General features: G+C 41.1%; 1 protein-coding gene across 4 annotated transcripts in view; it reads left to right on the forward strand.

Moving 5' to 3' along the window:
* The first annotated feature begins 216 nt into the window (after nucleotides 1-216).
* Nucleotides 217-13,522, forward strand: part of TERT (telomerase reverse transcriptase) — a 30,462-nt gene continuing 17,156 nt past the window's right edge. For all 4 annotated transcript variants that reach the window (XR_015772507.1, XM_088055333.1, XM_088055335.1 and 1 more), the window contains exons 1-5: nucleotides 217-642; nucleotides 1,669-3,892; nucleotides 6,808-7,003; nucleotides 11,238-11,427; nucleotides 12,863-13,045. Coding sequence is in view for 3 of the 4 variants with exons in the window: in XM_088055333.1 (XP_087911459.1) it covers nucleotides 292-642; nucleotides 1,669-3,892; nucleotides 6,808-7,003; nucleotides 11,238-11,427; nucleotides 12,863-13,045 (3,144 nt within the window). In the remaining variant the exon portion in view is untranslated. The remainder of the gene's footprint in view (nucleotides 643-1,668; nucleotides 3,893-6,807; nucleotides 7,004-11,237; nucleotides 11,428-12,862; nucleotides 13,046-13,522) is intronic.

The raw sequence follows: 13,522 nt of genomic DNA on the forward strand, positions 1-13,522 counted from the left end.
TTTGGTGTATTAATCTCCACCATAATCTCTTCTACGGCTGCTCTTATTTCAGACAGACCCTCAACGGAGTGCTGATCCTGAGGAAAAACATCGTTCCTCGCAGAGGAATCTTCCCTCTGTTTCCCCGCCGGCGGAGCTGGACAGCGGCCTCCGGCCCCGCCCCGCCCGGCCCGGCCCGGCCCCGCCCGCCGCCTCTGCGCGGCCACGCGGGGGGCACCGGCATGCAGCGGCCGCGCCGCGGCTTTAAAAGGATGGTTTGGCTGGTTTCTTTTTCGCCCGCCTCTCCAGTTAATGCTTTTATTTGTTTATTTACCCAGCGCTAAGCAGCTGCTCCGCGATGCCCGGCGGGCGAGCGGCGCGGTCGGAGGGGCGCCGCGGCTGCTCCAGGTGACCCATGCCCTCTTTGGCCGCAACATGGCGGGCTGGGAGCCCTTCACGGCCGTGCTGTCCGCGCTGCGCCGCTGCTACGCCGAGGCCGTCCCGCTGGAGACCTTCGTCCGGCGGCTGGGGGACGGCGGCGCCGGGGACGCCGAGGTGCTGCGGCCCGGCGACGTCCCCGGCTACCGCACCTTCGTGGGGCAGTGCCTCGTGTGCGTCCCCCGCGGCGCCCGCGCCATCCCGCGGCCCTTCACCTTCCAGCAGGTAGGAGGGGGCCCGGGGCGAGGGGCTGCGAGGAGCAGCGAGAGCCCTGCTGGGGCTCCCCGGGGTCGGCGCTTCCCGCGCTCCGTGCGTACGCGGGGGCGGCGCGGCGGCCTTGGCCCCTCGCGGCTGCTGCCGGCCGGGCCTGGCCGGCTCGCACAGCCCTCCGCCGCTCCATCCCGGCCCCAGAGCCAGCGGGGAGCGCTGGGAATCAGCCCCTGCCTCTGCTTGCGGCTGGGAGAGCAAAAGCCAGGTGCCGGCCTAGGGCGGGCGGATAGCGCTGCAGGTCTGTGCGTGGGTCTCCCTGACTCCCTGCCTGCCCATGTGGGTAGGGATGAACAAGCCGAATGAGGCCGGGGAGCGACTGGCGATGGAGAGTGCCCCACTCTTGAGAGATCCTGGCGGGTAGAACGGGCTGCGGGTCGGTGTTTAAGCAGAGGAAAAGCTTTTCAGAGAGGGAAGACCGCTTTTTTCTTAGCGCCGAATGAGTGAAGCTGCTGTGGTAGGAAGCAGATGTTGCAGACCCAAGACAGCTTGTTAAATGGGTTTTGGAATTGTGTGCCGATTCGTTTAGTTGAATTTTCCTTCACATAAAAGGAAATGGAGGCCTCAAGAAAATTAGCGTTAGTTCCCTGGAGGTTAGAGCCTGCGCGAGCACGTATGTACGGATGCGTGCCTGCTAACGTGGATCTGCAAACAAGGATTCATTGGAGGCTGTGGAGTCTGAGCTGCTGAGGGACTCAAGAGGAATAGTGTAGGGCGTTTCCTGGGCATAAAAGCCAGGATCAAAAGGGCAGATGTTAAAAAGACTTCCTTCAAGTCGTCAGCTTGTGTTGCTACATGTGAACATTTTGCATTACGCCTGGAAAATCTTAATTTTTGAGTATGATGCTTCTGAATCATTAATACTGTTTTGAAATCTGATGTCTAGGGCTGTGTACCTTTGCGTGTGTTTATATTTAAAGTGTATATTATGGTTTATTAAATAAAGTGAAGAAAGCTAATTTTCTTTTTTCTTTGTTTCTTCAGTTATCTAGTCAGAGTGAGGTGACCACAAGAGTCGTTCAGAGACTGTGTGAAAAAAAGAAGAAGAACATCCTCGCGTATGGATACTCCTTACCAGATGAAAACAGTTCTCAATTCCCAGTTGTTCCGTTTTCAAAGATACACAGCTACCTACCCAATACTGCCACAGAAACTCTTCGTATCAGCGGCTTCTGGGAGACACTGTTGAGCCGGATAGGGGATGATGTGATGATGTATTTATTGGAACACTGCGCAGTCTTTATGATGGTTCCCCCTAGTAATTGTTACCAAGTTTGTGGGCAACCGGTTTATGAACTTATTTCACATAATGTAGACTCATCCCTGGTGTTTGTTAGACAAAGGTTCTCAAGGCATAAACATACTAGCTTGATAAAATATATACGGAAAAGGCTTATGTTTCATAGAAATTATCTTCTAAAGCTATATGTGTGGAAATACAGACGAAGATTTGAAAATAGTGTCTTCAGATTGAGAAATGAAGGAAATAAGAAGAGACAAAGTCTAGTGCCTACTGACCAGTGTTCTGCAAAAGCTGTTTCTAAAGTGAGCAAACAGATCAGAACAGTTACTGAACATCAGGAAAAACAGAGTAGCTCCAGTTCACGTGTTTCAGCTACAACTCCATCTCTGAAAAGGAGGATTCATAGAGAACAACATGAAATTCCAGCCAAGAGAGCAAAAATAGGGGAGAAAGTGAGAGAGGAAAAGGCTTGTAGTCTTGTTCTTGATGTAAACCAAAGTAGTTCCAAGAGATCTGAAACAGGGTATGTAGCTACAGCTCCATCTCTAAAAAGGAAGATTTGTAGAGGGCAGCCTGAAATTCCAGCCAAGAGGGCAAAAATAGGGGAGAAAGTGAGAGAGGAAAAGGCTTGTAGTCTTGTTGCTGATGTAAACCAAAGTAGTTCCAAGAGATCTGAAACTGGGTACGTAGCTACAGTTTCATCTCTGGAAAGGAAGATTCACAGAGAACAACCTGAAGTTGCAGCCAAGAGGGTAAAAATAGGGGAGAAAGTGAGAGAGGAAAAGGCTTGTAGTCTTGTTGCTGATGTAAACCAAAGTAGTTCCAAGAGATCTGAAACTGGGTATGTAGCACCCTTTTCCGAAAGTGTCATTAAAACCCCCCATATTTCTGAAAGAAGTAGCAGTACCGTGTCTCGTCGTTCTTTGGTTCACACATCTCGTGGCAGGAGGAAGTTTGTGGCAGGTAAAAGCTCTCTTCTGCAGAGAGTTCAGACTAACAAGCCTTTAGAGTCCAACACTGAAGTGCAAGCAGAATCCCATAGGAAAAGAGTAGAGATACATATGTATGAATCTCAGTTGTCTTCAGGACAAACCAAATCCATGGAGGGTACTTCAAAATGCAGAGGGCAAGAAAGTCCCCAGTCTCAATTATTGAAGAAGTTACCAAATAGACTCCTGAGTTCTGCAGTATACATTGAGAGGAAGTCTCTTCTGTATTCTTGCAGGAGTCTCCAAGAATGTTTTCCTAAATCATTTGTATTGAATTGCTTGCAGGGCTCTCAGGCAGGTGGAAGACTGCTTATAGAAGCTATATTCTTAAGCCAAAATCAGGTGCAGCAAAGGCATAACCAAAGTCTGCCAGAACACAAGCGGAGAAAGAAGAGGTTGCCCAAGCGCTACAGGCAAATGAGGCATACATTTCAGAACCTGCTAAAGAACCATGGAAAGTGTGCTTACCTAGCTCTCTTGAGAAAAAATTGCCCCATTCGGATATCTGAAATCAGCATGAGAAAAATCATGCTGTCTTGTCGGGCAGCCTTGCCTGGGGAAGCAGAGGTTCAGAAGCAAGCAGAACAGTTTGGGAAAGTGCCTGCTAAGTGTGTGAAAAGCAGCAGATGTCAGTCTGGTCACACTGATGTACCAGACAACTTAGATGCTCCCATTCCAGAATCTGTGTGTGAGGAGTCACCACCAAGTGAGGAGCAAAACCTGGTAGAGACACATGATTCAGCCCTCAAGGAACTCCTCAAGCAGCACAGCAGCCACTGGCAGGTGTACATGTTTGTGAGGGATTGCCTGGAGAAGGTCATCCCTTCTGAGCTTTGGGGTTCAAACCACAACAAGTGCCGGTTTCTAAAAAATGTCAAAATGTTCATTTCTGGGGGAAGGTTTGCTAAGGTTTCGTTGCCGGAGTTGATGTGGAGGATGAGAGTGAATGACTGCATGTGGCTTCGTCTAGGCAAAGGTACTTCTTATATTAAAGAACTTAAATATAAGTGGTGGGGCTGTCAGATGATGGGTGTTCATGTTTAGGTGGGAACGGGAGGATATTGAATCTGCACTCAGAATTGCTGAGTTCATTGGTAATAACCGTAGCTGAGAGAGCAAACCTAGTAGTGTTTGTAACTGATGGTGGAAGGACACTTCAGCTTGTCTTCCTTCCAAAACTTGTTTGCATTTATGCTGTTTAATAGAATGATGTTTTCGTAAATGAAGCCAGAACCTGGGCTGAATAAAAACCTTTCCCATCCCTCCATCCACTTTCCCATCCTTTCCCATCCACTCCTACTATTGCAAATTGCAGTACAAATTGCAGTAACTCTGAAAATCCGTTGAAATATGACCTAAGCATGTAAGGAATAAACACTATCTGCCTGTTTGTTACTGTTAAGAGTTCAGAAAGAACTAGAAGCAAATCAAGACACTCGTAGTGACGTGTTCCTCAAAAAAAGCAGGTTGTTTTACTCCCTCACATCAACCCTGTGAGAAAGATGTGAGTATGAGACCAATTCAATACAGGGCTGTAGCATTACTTCCAATCCAAACCATTCAAACAGAATGGTTTGGATTGGAAGTGACGTTAAAGATCTAGTTCCAGCCTCCCTGCCATGGGCAGGAACACCTTCCACTAGATCAGGTTTCTCAGAACACCATTCAGCCTGTCCTTGAATGCTTCTGGGGCTGGGACATACACAGCCACTCCACGCAATCTGTTCCAGTGCCTTACCAACCTCACAGTAAAGAATTTCTTCCTAACATTTAATCTAAACCTACTTAAAGTTTAAAACCTTTCCCCCGTGTCCTGTCATTGCATGTCCTTGTGAAAAGGGCTGTCATCATCTATCACCTTTTCTAGAGCCCCTCTCTAGGATCCAGAGAGCCTTACTGAGCACTGCTTCAGTCTGGCTAATCATGGTGCAGAAGTCCCCAGGCCAAACGGTCTCTGGCTAAAAAGCTCTCATGAGGACAACAGCTGATTGCTCCAGGTTGTGTATGAATCCATTTCTGGTTAGTCCTCTTTTCAAATGACAGGTAAATCCTCCTTTCCTCGAGTTTGTTCTTCAGACACTATCCTAGGATTTAAATCTAGGCTGAAGCCGTGGTTCTGGGGTTGATTGCTGTAGGACCTAGCACATTTTCATTTTCCTGTTCTTCATATATACAATTTGGATTGCACAAATCCAAATTGCATGCTTACAGTGTTTATTCTTATGTGGTATTGTACTTAGATCCTGCAGTAATGTGATCTGAAAATGGTATTTTTTTGTTAAAAGGTGCAGTAAGTTCTGAAACTGTTATAAGTTCTTTCAAGTGTAGGAGGAAAATCAAAAGTCTGATGTTTGAGAACTGATGTCAAAAATAAGGGAGGTTACACTTTCATAAGAAGATCTTAATTCTAGGAAACAGTATTTCTTTATTCAGAAACTGTGGTTCAAAACCACACTTTCCAAAATGCTGAGGAGTTAAATATTTAAAAGGCTTTATTATAAAATATATGTTTGATTCATAGTAATTTGGGACATCTTATCTTTGAAAAATGTAATGCCCTCTTCGTGTCTGGTCATATTCCATGCAAAACATTATATAGACTATATTACATACTACCCCAGAAGTAGTAGTGTTTTCTTGATAATTTTCTGAATTGTAATCATTGTTTACATCTGTTGTCAAGAACTTAGAAAAGAAATAATCTATTTCCAGGGCAGCTATCTATCAGAATCCTGCTTCAATTGGCATATTACAACTGCATCAGTTAGAGAAGAGTTTTCAAAAATTTGCCAAAAGGGAGATTTTTCCATGATGTTAACTGGCTTCTGTTGATGTAGTAATAGTCCTTTTTTAAGTGGTCTATATATATATGAAAATGGCTCTTCCCTGAAGCAAGCAAAAACTAAACAGAGTAGAAAACTGAAAATTTATTTCCATTTTATAAATTTTACTGTCAGGTCTGTTGCATCAAAATTAAGCTGTTTTTAACACATTCGTGCCACAACCATGATTTCTGCTAAGGAGCTAAATTAATATTTATGTGCAGTTTCTTTAAGAATCCTGTTGCATTTGGGCTAAATTCTGCGCTTTAAATGTAATTAGAAAAAATATTATTGGAAGTTGGCCAAAACATTAGTATTGTAGTCCACAATCTTATTCCCTGTTCATCTGTATTTAGTCATAATTACAGATCTATGTGACCTTAAATTTGACAGTAATTAGGAATGCTCTGGGTCTGTAATTGTTGTCCCACCTAAATGTTGGAAGTACCGATGGGCTTTGGGTGATTCGAATTTTTTCTTTGTTTTTATTTGACTGCAGCAATAAGTTTTATATAGGATGTCTGAAATGATGCCTAACCCTGTAATTAATTAATTTTCATGTAATTGGGAAATCTGAATATCATTCTTGTCTCCAAATCATCCCAGTTTAATTTTGTTAATTTTTACAGTCTACCTATGTTGTTTTCAGGTTTTGCTTCATTTTTTTAAAAAGTTTTATATTGTAGTAGATTTATTTCTTTTATTTTACCTCTCCTTTCACAATAATCTTGCCTTTGTGCATTAAAGATCTTGCACAATCAGTGTTGGGGGAAGAAAGTAAGCCTTTGGGCTACTGTGGCATGTATTTGTATCCTCTGTGTCAGTTTGTCACTGCAGATTAGTTCCTATGTTTATGCTTTAAGCTTGGGTCAGTTGCATTATTTAATGCCCTGAAAATTTGGAGTGGCATCTGTGTAATTGTTTGTACTTAGCTTTTTTCTTTCTCGTGACCTCAAGCTAAGGCAAGAATGTTGTACAGGTTTGTGGTTTTTTTGTGCGTGTGTTCAGTTTCTTTGATCGTGCTAAGAATTGATAGTTACTATAACTACCTTTGAATTATTTATTTAAGGTGATCACTTTGTTCCTGCCGATGAACATTGCTTCCGTGAAGAACTTCTGGCCAAATTCCTGTACTGGATGATGGGTACCTATGTTGTTGAGTTGCTCAGATCGTTTTTCTATGTCACCGAGACCATGTTCCAGAAAAACATGCTCTTCTACTACCGAAAGTTTATTTGGGGCAAGTTACAGAACATTGGAATTAGGTAACACTAGAAAACTAATTAAGCATTAATGGATATGGAGAAATCATGTGTTTTGTATTGTAAAGGTTGTGTAAAGGTTTCTGCTTTAATTTATTGCCTATTTTTTTTCATTTTATTTGCTTCATTTCCCAGAGGAAATTACAACCTGTGATTGTAGCATGCAGTTTGTACTTTCAGAAATACTTTGTGTGAGAAAACTAATTCAAATTTAGATTATTTATTAGAAGAGAAATCTTTACAATAATAAAATCCAGTATGAAGAGAATTTTGTTATGATAAGTCCATTTTTATACCTTCTAACAGTGAGTTAAAGCATAGTGATAGAACCACAAAGTAACCTTGTGAAAGTTCATTTTAAAAATACTCCATTTGCTTTAACTACTTTAATGTAGGAACAACAAAAACAAAACCAGGACTCTGCTGAAAAGTTGTAATACTCTATCCGTAAAAATCAGACAGTAGCCTAGTGGGTTTGGGAGGGCTTTTTAAAAAATCAAGGGTTTTTGAAGCCACAGCTCCTTTTTTAGTATGGTTGGAATTCCATGCTGGTTTTTTTTTGTCTTAAAAATGCATGCATGTATTTAAGTTAGGGCATTATTTAAGATAAAATTTTAAACAATTAAGTGAGAAAATAGGAAAGGCAGTTTTAATAAACAGTGTTGTGCACTCATCTCCTTAGTTCACATCTTTCAGGTTTTCATTATAAATTGCTGGTATCTGAGAGAACTTTGGAACTGTGAAAAATTAGCATACTTCATGTCTTGCTGTTTTGTATGGTGAATGTTTTGCTTTTGCTCTGATTTCTTGGTCCACAGGTGTGATTTTTGCCCTCCTGCCCCGTCACTTCCTGATTTCAGCGTTGATATCTCCAGTGCCAGTCTTTGCATTTGTGTTTGCACTTAATGGGGTCTCGATCTTGTTTGCAGTTGTAGCACAAAAATGCACTTTGAATAGTAGGAGTAGTAGAATGTGATTTTTCAGTCCCACACATTCTGTTTGTCTTGTCTTCAAACTGATAGCTGTAGTGTTGCAATTAATGTTTTTATGCAGTTTTAATGTACTTAAAGACCATTTTTTGGCACAAAATATAATCAAGTACTGACTTTAACATAATAGAGATACAATAAAGGAATAATAGAAGTAGTAAACAATAGCTTTTTTGTGGGGTTAATGGTTAGAAGAAAACAAATAACTTGGGATTTAGCTCTATTGTTCATGTTCCCAATTGCCCAGAAAAGCCCAATGTGTAAGGACAAGGTGCTTTGAACTCTAAAGACGCTAATCTAGGATCTTGTTTCTTTTGATTTCCTCCCGACATATTTCCTTATCATGCAGGAAACCCCTTCTCACCTTTGGCTTGGAAGGTCTTTAAACTTCAGGTTGTTGGAAGCTGGAGAAACATCCCAAGGAAATGGCTGCTGTGTGCGTGCCAAAGGCGTGTTCTGAGAACAGAATGTTTACTCTTGGCTTCAGGAGTCATATTTTATAAGGACTTTGACTCTGAAATCAGCAGCTGCAGTTAAGCTTCACTGACAGGGCTTTTCAGCGCTGCTCTTTCAATTGTGATCTGTTACATGAGGTCTGCCACAAATCCAGCTTCCTGCATTCATACAGGTAGCCAGTTGCCAACTTCTCATAGGAGGATAGAAATTGGGATACAGGTGTTTAGGGCAGCCTTGCCCATTTTGAGGGTGTTCAGACACTGTCTGCTCTTAACCAGCCAGGCACTGCTGGTGAAGCAGTGCCAAAGGCTGTTGAGCTGCTTCCATCTTCTCTGGAGGAAAAGTATCTGGTGACCTCATGCCCTAATGCATGTTCTATGGTTGTTCTGGTTCTCCTCAGGTGGAGCCGCTCAAGGCAGTTGCTCTGAACGCGTTCACAGGAAGGCATTGGTAGCTACTGATTCCCGTTGAGTTCTGCATCCTCCTTTGGAGGAAGAGAATTGATGAAACAAGCTGGACTGAGTAGACCTGGACCTTACTTGTGTGTTTACCTTTGCAGAGACTGCATTGTCATTAGGGAGTAGATCCTCATCTTGAAAGACTGTCCTTTTGAGTAGCTCATCCTGGGACAGAATCCCACTCAAGGATACGGAGCACGGTTCTGAGAGGGGTCCTGGATCTCTATATTAGCCTTTCTATATTGGTGGAGATCAGAGTGTGCTGTCATTGTACACAGACAACTTTGTATTAATTTTTGAAGCTATACCAAATTTAATTGCCCAAGTTGAAAGCAGGATTTACTAAGAAAAAAACAGTATTTTGTGATACAATTGATTCAAGTTACATAGCCTGCAGAATGTAAAGTTGTGTTTTAAAAATGATGAACCCAGTGTTGTGGTGAGAGTGCCTGTTTTCCTGAAGCTCATGTTTTCCCTGCCCCTGCCACACACAGGGGCTACCGAGGATTAAAAACACTGCAGAAATTCTGAACCTTCCCCATCAGATTGTGCTGAGATATCAAAAGACAACAGGACCATCCAGTCAAGTTCCTTCAAATTTCAGTTAACAGTGTTGTGAGTCTCAGTGAGAGCAGCATGGTTCAGTGGCTGCTGGATTAGTGCACGTTCAAAATCATTAGCGCTGCTATAAATGCCATGAAATTAGCAATGAATGTTGCTGCAGGCAAAATGGCATCCAGTTCTCCAGCTGGCCAGAGGTAGTCATGAAGATCTGCCAGTAACTGGCCTTTGTCATCACTTTCAAAGGAAGCTGTATTTTTTAATATAGTGATAGAGGTTCATTGGTTTTGTTTTGTTTTTCCCACAGTCTTGAATATGAGCTGTAAAGGAATGGAAACCTGATGATTAAGTTTTTTCTGTTGAACTGGAGTTACTTATTTTGTCCTGGTTATCTGTCTAATAGTGCAGTAGATGTTGTGTTCAGCAAAGAATGTAATTCTATAAAGAATAGTGGTCCCTCACTGTGGAAAAGCAGTAATTTTTGCTTTCTTTTGGGCAGCATCCGTATCAGGAGTTTTGACTATAAATCCTCGAAACTCTTTTCAGTATCTCAACTCACATGAGTATAGTGGCTCTGCATGCCACTATACTTCTAGGTGTCATGCATTGTATCCCTCAGACTGCAAGAGTCCCAAGCAGCTGGATCATGAGCTTGTATTTGAGTTGTATGGGCATACAAAATAAGTATTTGTGTGCCTCTCTTACCTATGTTCTTGGCTTCTTAGGTGTGTCCTAGGGCATCTTTACCAGGCTTCCACCATTCATCCACTGCCTTTTGCAATAGTGTGGCCTTCTTTTGCTAAACCAACCTCTTGGACTGTGTGGGATGTAAAGAAGTCCTCTTGCAAATTTAGATTGATGTCCAGTCTTTTGTGAGGACTTGAATTGCCTCACTTACTTCCCAGGATAATATAACCATTAGTCATTGTAGGGCACATTTTATCCATCTTAACAATACAAGCTGTGCAGAAGATCGATTCAGGTCTTCTATGTTGCAGGCAGGGTACTTTAAATCTGCATCTTAAGTAAAACCAAGGGCTTTTGCTCCACCACCATGTCCTGATTCATTGTATGGAAAAGTATTGATTTTGACAAAGGTTCGTGGAACTGTAAATCCTGAGAAGGGATCTGAGAGGAAAACACATTTCCCATTAAGGTGAACTTGGGAAGCCCAGAACTTGTGACTTAGATGCGTTTGGTTCTTCGTTATTTTCTGCTGTTTGCTTCACCTGACACCTGCTCATCAGTCCTGGACACCCAAAGCCCTTATGCTGTCTGTGTCTCCCAGCACCTGAATTAACTATAACTCCTAAGAAGTGGTAGATCCCCTAACTGTTGGCAGTAGAACAGCCATTACAGTTTGTAAGTCCTTCCCAGGAGGTCTCTTAGAATAGTTTTTAGAAGGTTCTTTTCAACTTTGTTAATGCCTTTCAAACTTCTGAAACTATGAGAAATATCCAACTTCTTGTTTCTTGCATAAAACATATTTCATAATGTTCATATGTATTCCACTAATCTGTGCTTAAATTTTAATTTGTGTTAAGAGGGGTTTTTATTTGCATCAAGCAGAAATGTGTGGTCTCCTACTGTATTACATTGTCATTAAGATACTGTGATACTGTTCTGAAATTCAGAATTTCATGTCACTTTCTGTAGAGGTTAGTATTTGTATTATCTTAGAAAAATATTTGGCTTTAGTTATCATAAAGGCATTAAATGTTTTACTTTTCTGCCTTTCCTATTGCTTACACTAAGTGTGTATTTGTATTTTAGAAACCATTTTGTCAAACTACAGCTACGGCCTCTGTCTTCAGAGGAGATTGAAACTATCCGTCAAAAAAAATTTGTTCCAATGGCATCAAAGCTCCGGTTTATTCCCAAACGAAATGGGTTGAGACCTATAGTAAAAGTGAGCGGTGTTGTCGAACCACGAGCACTCAGCAAGGAAAGCAGAGAAAAAAAGGTTTTTATTTACTTCATTGTTTTATGTGCATTTGATGTAGGTAACTAATAAATGTAGTAAGGACTTTTGTCACATAAAGCTAGTTTTAACTTGGTGGACTGTAACATTCTGATCAGAATGGCTGAATGGGTCTGTTGCAGCTTAGCTTCTCCCTTTCCAGTGCTCAATTACCACAAGCCTCCAGTTCCAGAATCACAAACTTCTGTTTGCTAACCTATTTTAAGGAAATGAGCCCATTAGAATGACATATCTTGTAAGGTAATCCCATTTTTTTGATATGGGTGTCTGGCCTATTGGGATTTGCATGAATACTGGTGGTGCATGTTGATCTGTGAAGTTGCCTGTGGAGCCAGTGAACAGTGATGAGCTGAGTGCATTACAGAACAGGGTCTAAGGAAGAGCAAGGAAGCTGGAGCAAGCACAGTAGAGAGATAGGAAGGAAGCTGAGAGTAGTTGCAGTGTGGGAACAGAGATTGAGCATTCAGTGCACAGAATAATCTATTTAACAGGGCATTTAACCAGAAGACATAGTGGCAGCCGAGTTTCACTGTCTTGCACAGCTTCATTAATTGCTTTTCCTTAAGGCTGAGTCTCATTCACAAGATGGAGTGTTCCCCAAATGGGTGACGTGTCAACAGCTTTTTAGGACTAGCTGTTCAGACCATGTGATCCCGGACAGATGAAAAGAACATCAGCCAAAAGCTGTTCTGATCTGTGAAGTGTTATTTCACATAATATTCCACATTATGGTGTTTATAGAGTTAAGCAACCTGCATGACTTCAGTGCTGCTTTGATGTACTTGACTATCCCCACAGCTGAGTTAAATATTTGCTCAGTTACTTGAATGAAGTATCTCAAGAAGCCCAGTGATGATGCAGGTGGAGTTAGCATAAAATCTCAGAGCACACCTTCTCTTTGTTGTTCTTGTTGCTGTCATTATCTCCAGCAGAGAGAATGAATGATATTTAAGAAGTTATTTTCAGGTTGATGGTGATTTTATTTGCTGGCATTCATCTGTTTATCAGTGTAACTATTAGACCTTAATTTCCAAGAGTCAAGGATAGGAGCAAATCCATTTTCCATAGGATTTAACTGTACTAGAAAAAAAAAAATCTCTGAGACTATTTGGTCACTTTAAAGTAGTTACTGCAGTGGTATTCAGGCTTTCTGAAAGCTTTAGTTGAACAAAATAATATGGTAAATATTAAATAAAATTATTATTATAATTATTATAATATAATTATAATCTATAAATATAATACTGATATATTTATATATTATATATATAATACTGATATATTTATATAAAATATATAAATAATTATATATTAAATAAATTTAATCTCAAACTTCATGTAAATTTGTAGTCTTTGTATTGCGAAGAATTTAATATGTTTCAGCATAATTTAAGGTGATTCTCTTTGGTCTCTTTAGATGAATTGTTACAACACTCAGCTAAAAAATCTGTTTAGTGTGTTAAATTATGAACGGACTATAAACACCAGTTTTATAGGCTCTTCAGTGTTTGGGAAGGATGATATCTACAAGACATGGAAGCAATTTGTTAAAAAGATTCTTGAATCTGGTGGTGAAATTCCTCATTTCTACTGTGTAAAGGTATGTGTTTTTGATTACATTTTCAAAATAGCTTTTCAAAACCAGCTTGTGCAGATACTTTTATAGCTGTATTAGCTGTAAGCTGCATAATTATTTATTTTTCTTAATAAAATTTTGTGTACTTTACAGACTCTGGTTAGTTTTTTGATGGGGTGATTTGGGTGTCCCTGCAGTAGAGCTTCCTTTACTTGGGTGTTTTTCTGGCGTGCAGGATTTCCTGCTTCTATACATGCAATGAATTTTTTTACGGTTACATTGAGCTGGTATGAAAGTGGGAGAAAGATGGAAGCTCAGATAGGATTTTGAGCCATATGAAAACCACAAAAAAAGTTCTGGGTAAATTTGAATAAATTCAGTTTCTTAAAAAATTTGTATATTCTGTCTCAGTATCATTAGTTTTGGATAAAAGTGAACATATTCTGGTTGGTGTCTTTCCAAAAGGTTTCTTCTCCTACTTTGAAAAAATTGGTGTTTGTG

This window comes from Pseudopodoces humilis, chromosome 1 (assembly GCF_049639895.1).
Source record: "Pseudopodoces humilis isolate 2021_Gansu_Grassland_sample_001 chromosome 1, ASM4963989v1, whole genome shotgun sequence".
In the NCBI taxonomy this organism is placed as follows: Eukaryota; Metazoa; Chordata; class Aves; order Passeriformes; family Paridae; genus Pseudopodoces; species Pseudopodoces humilis.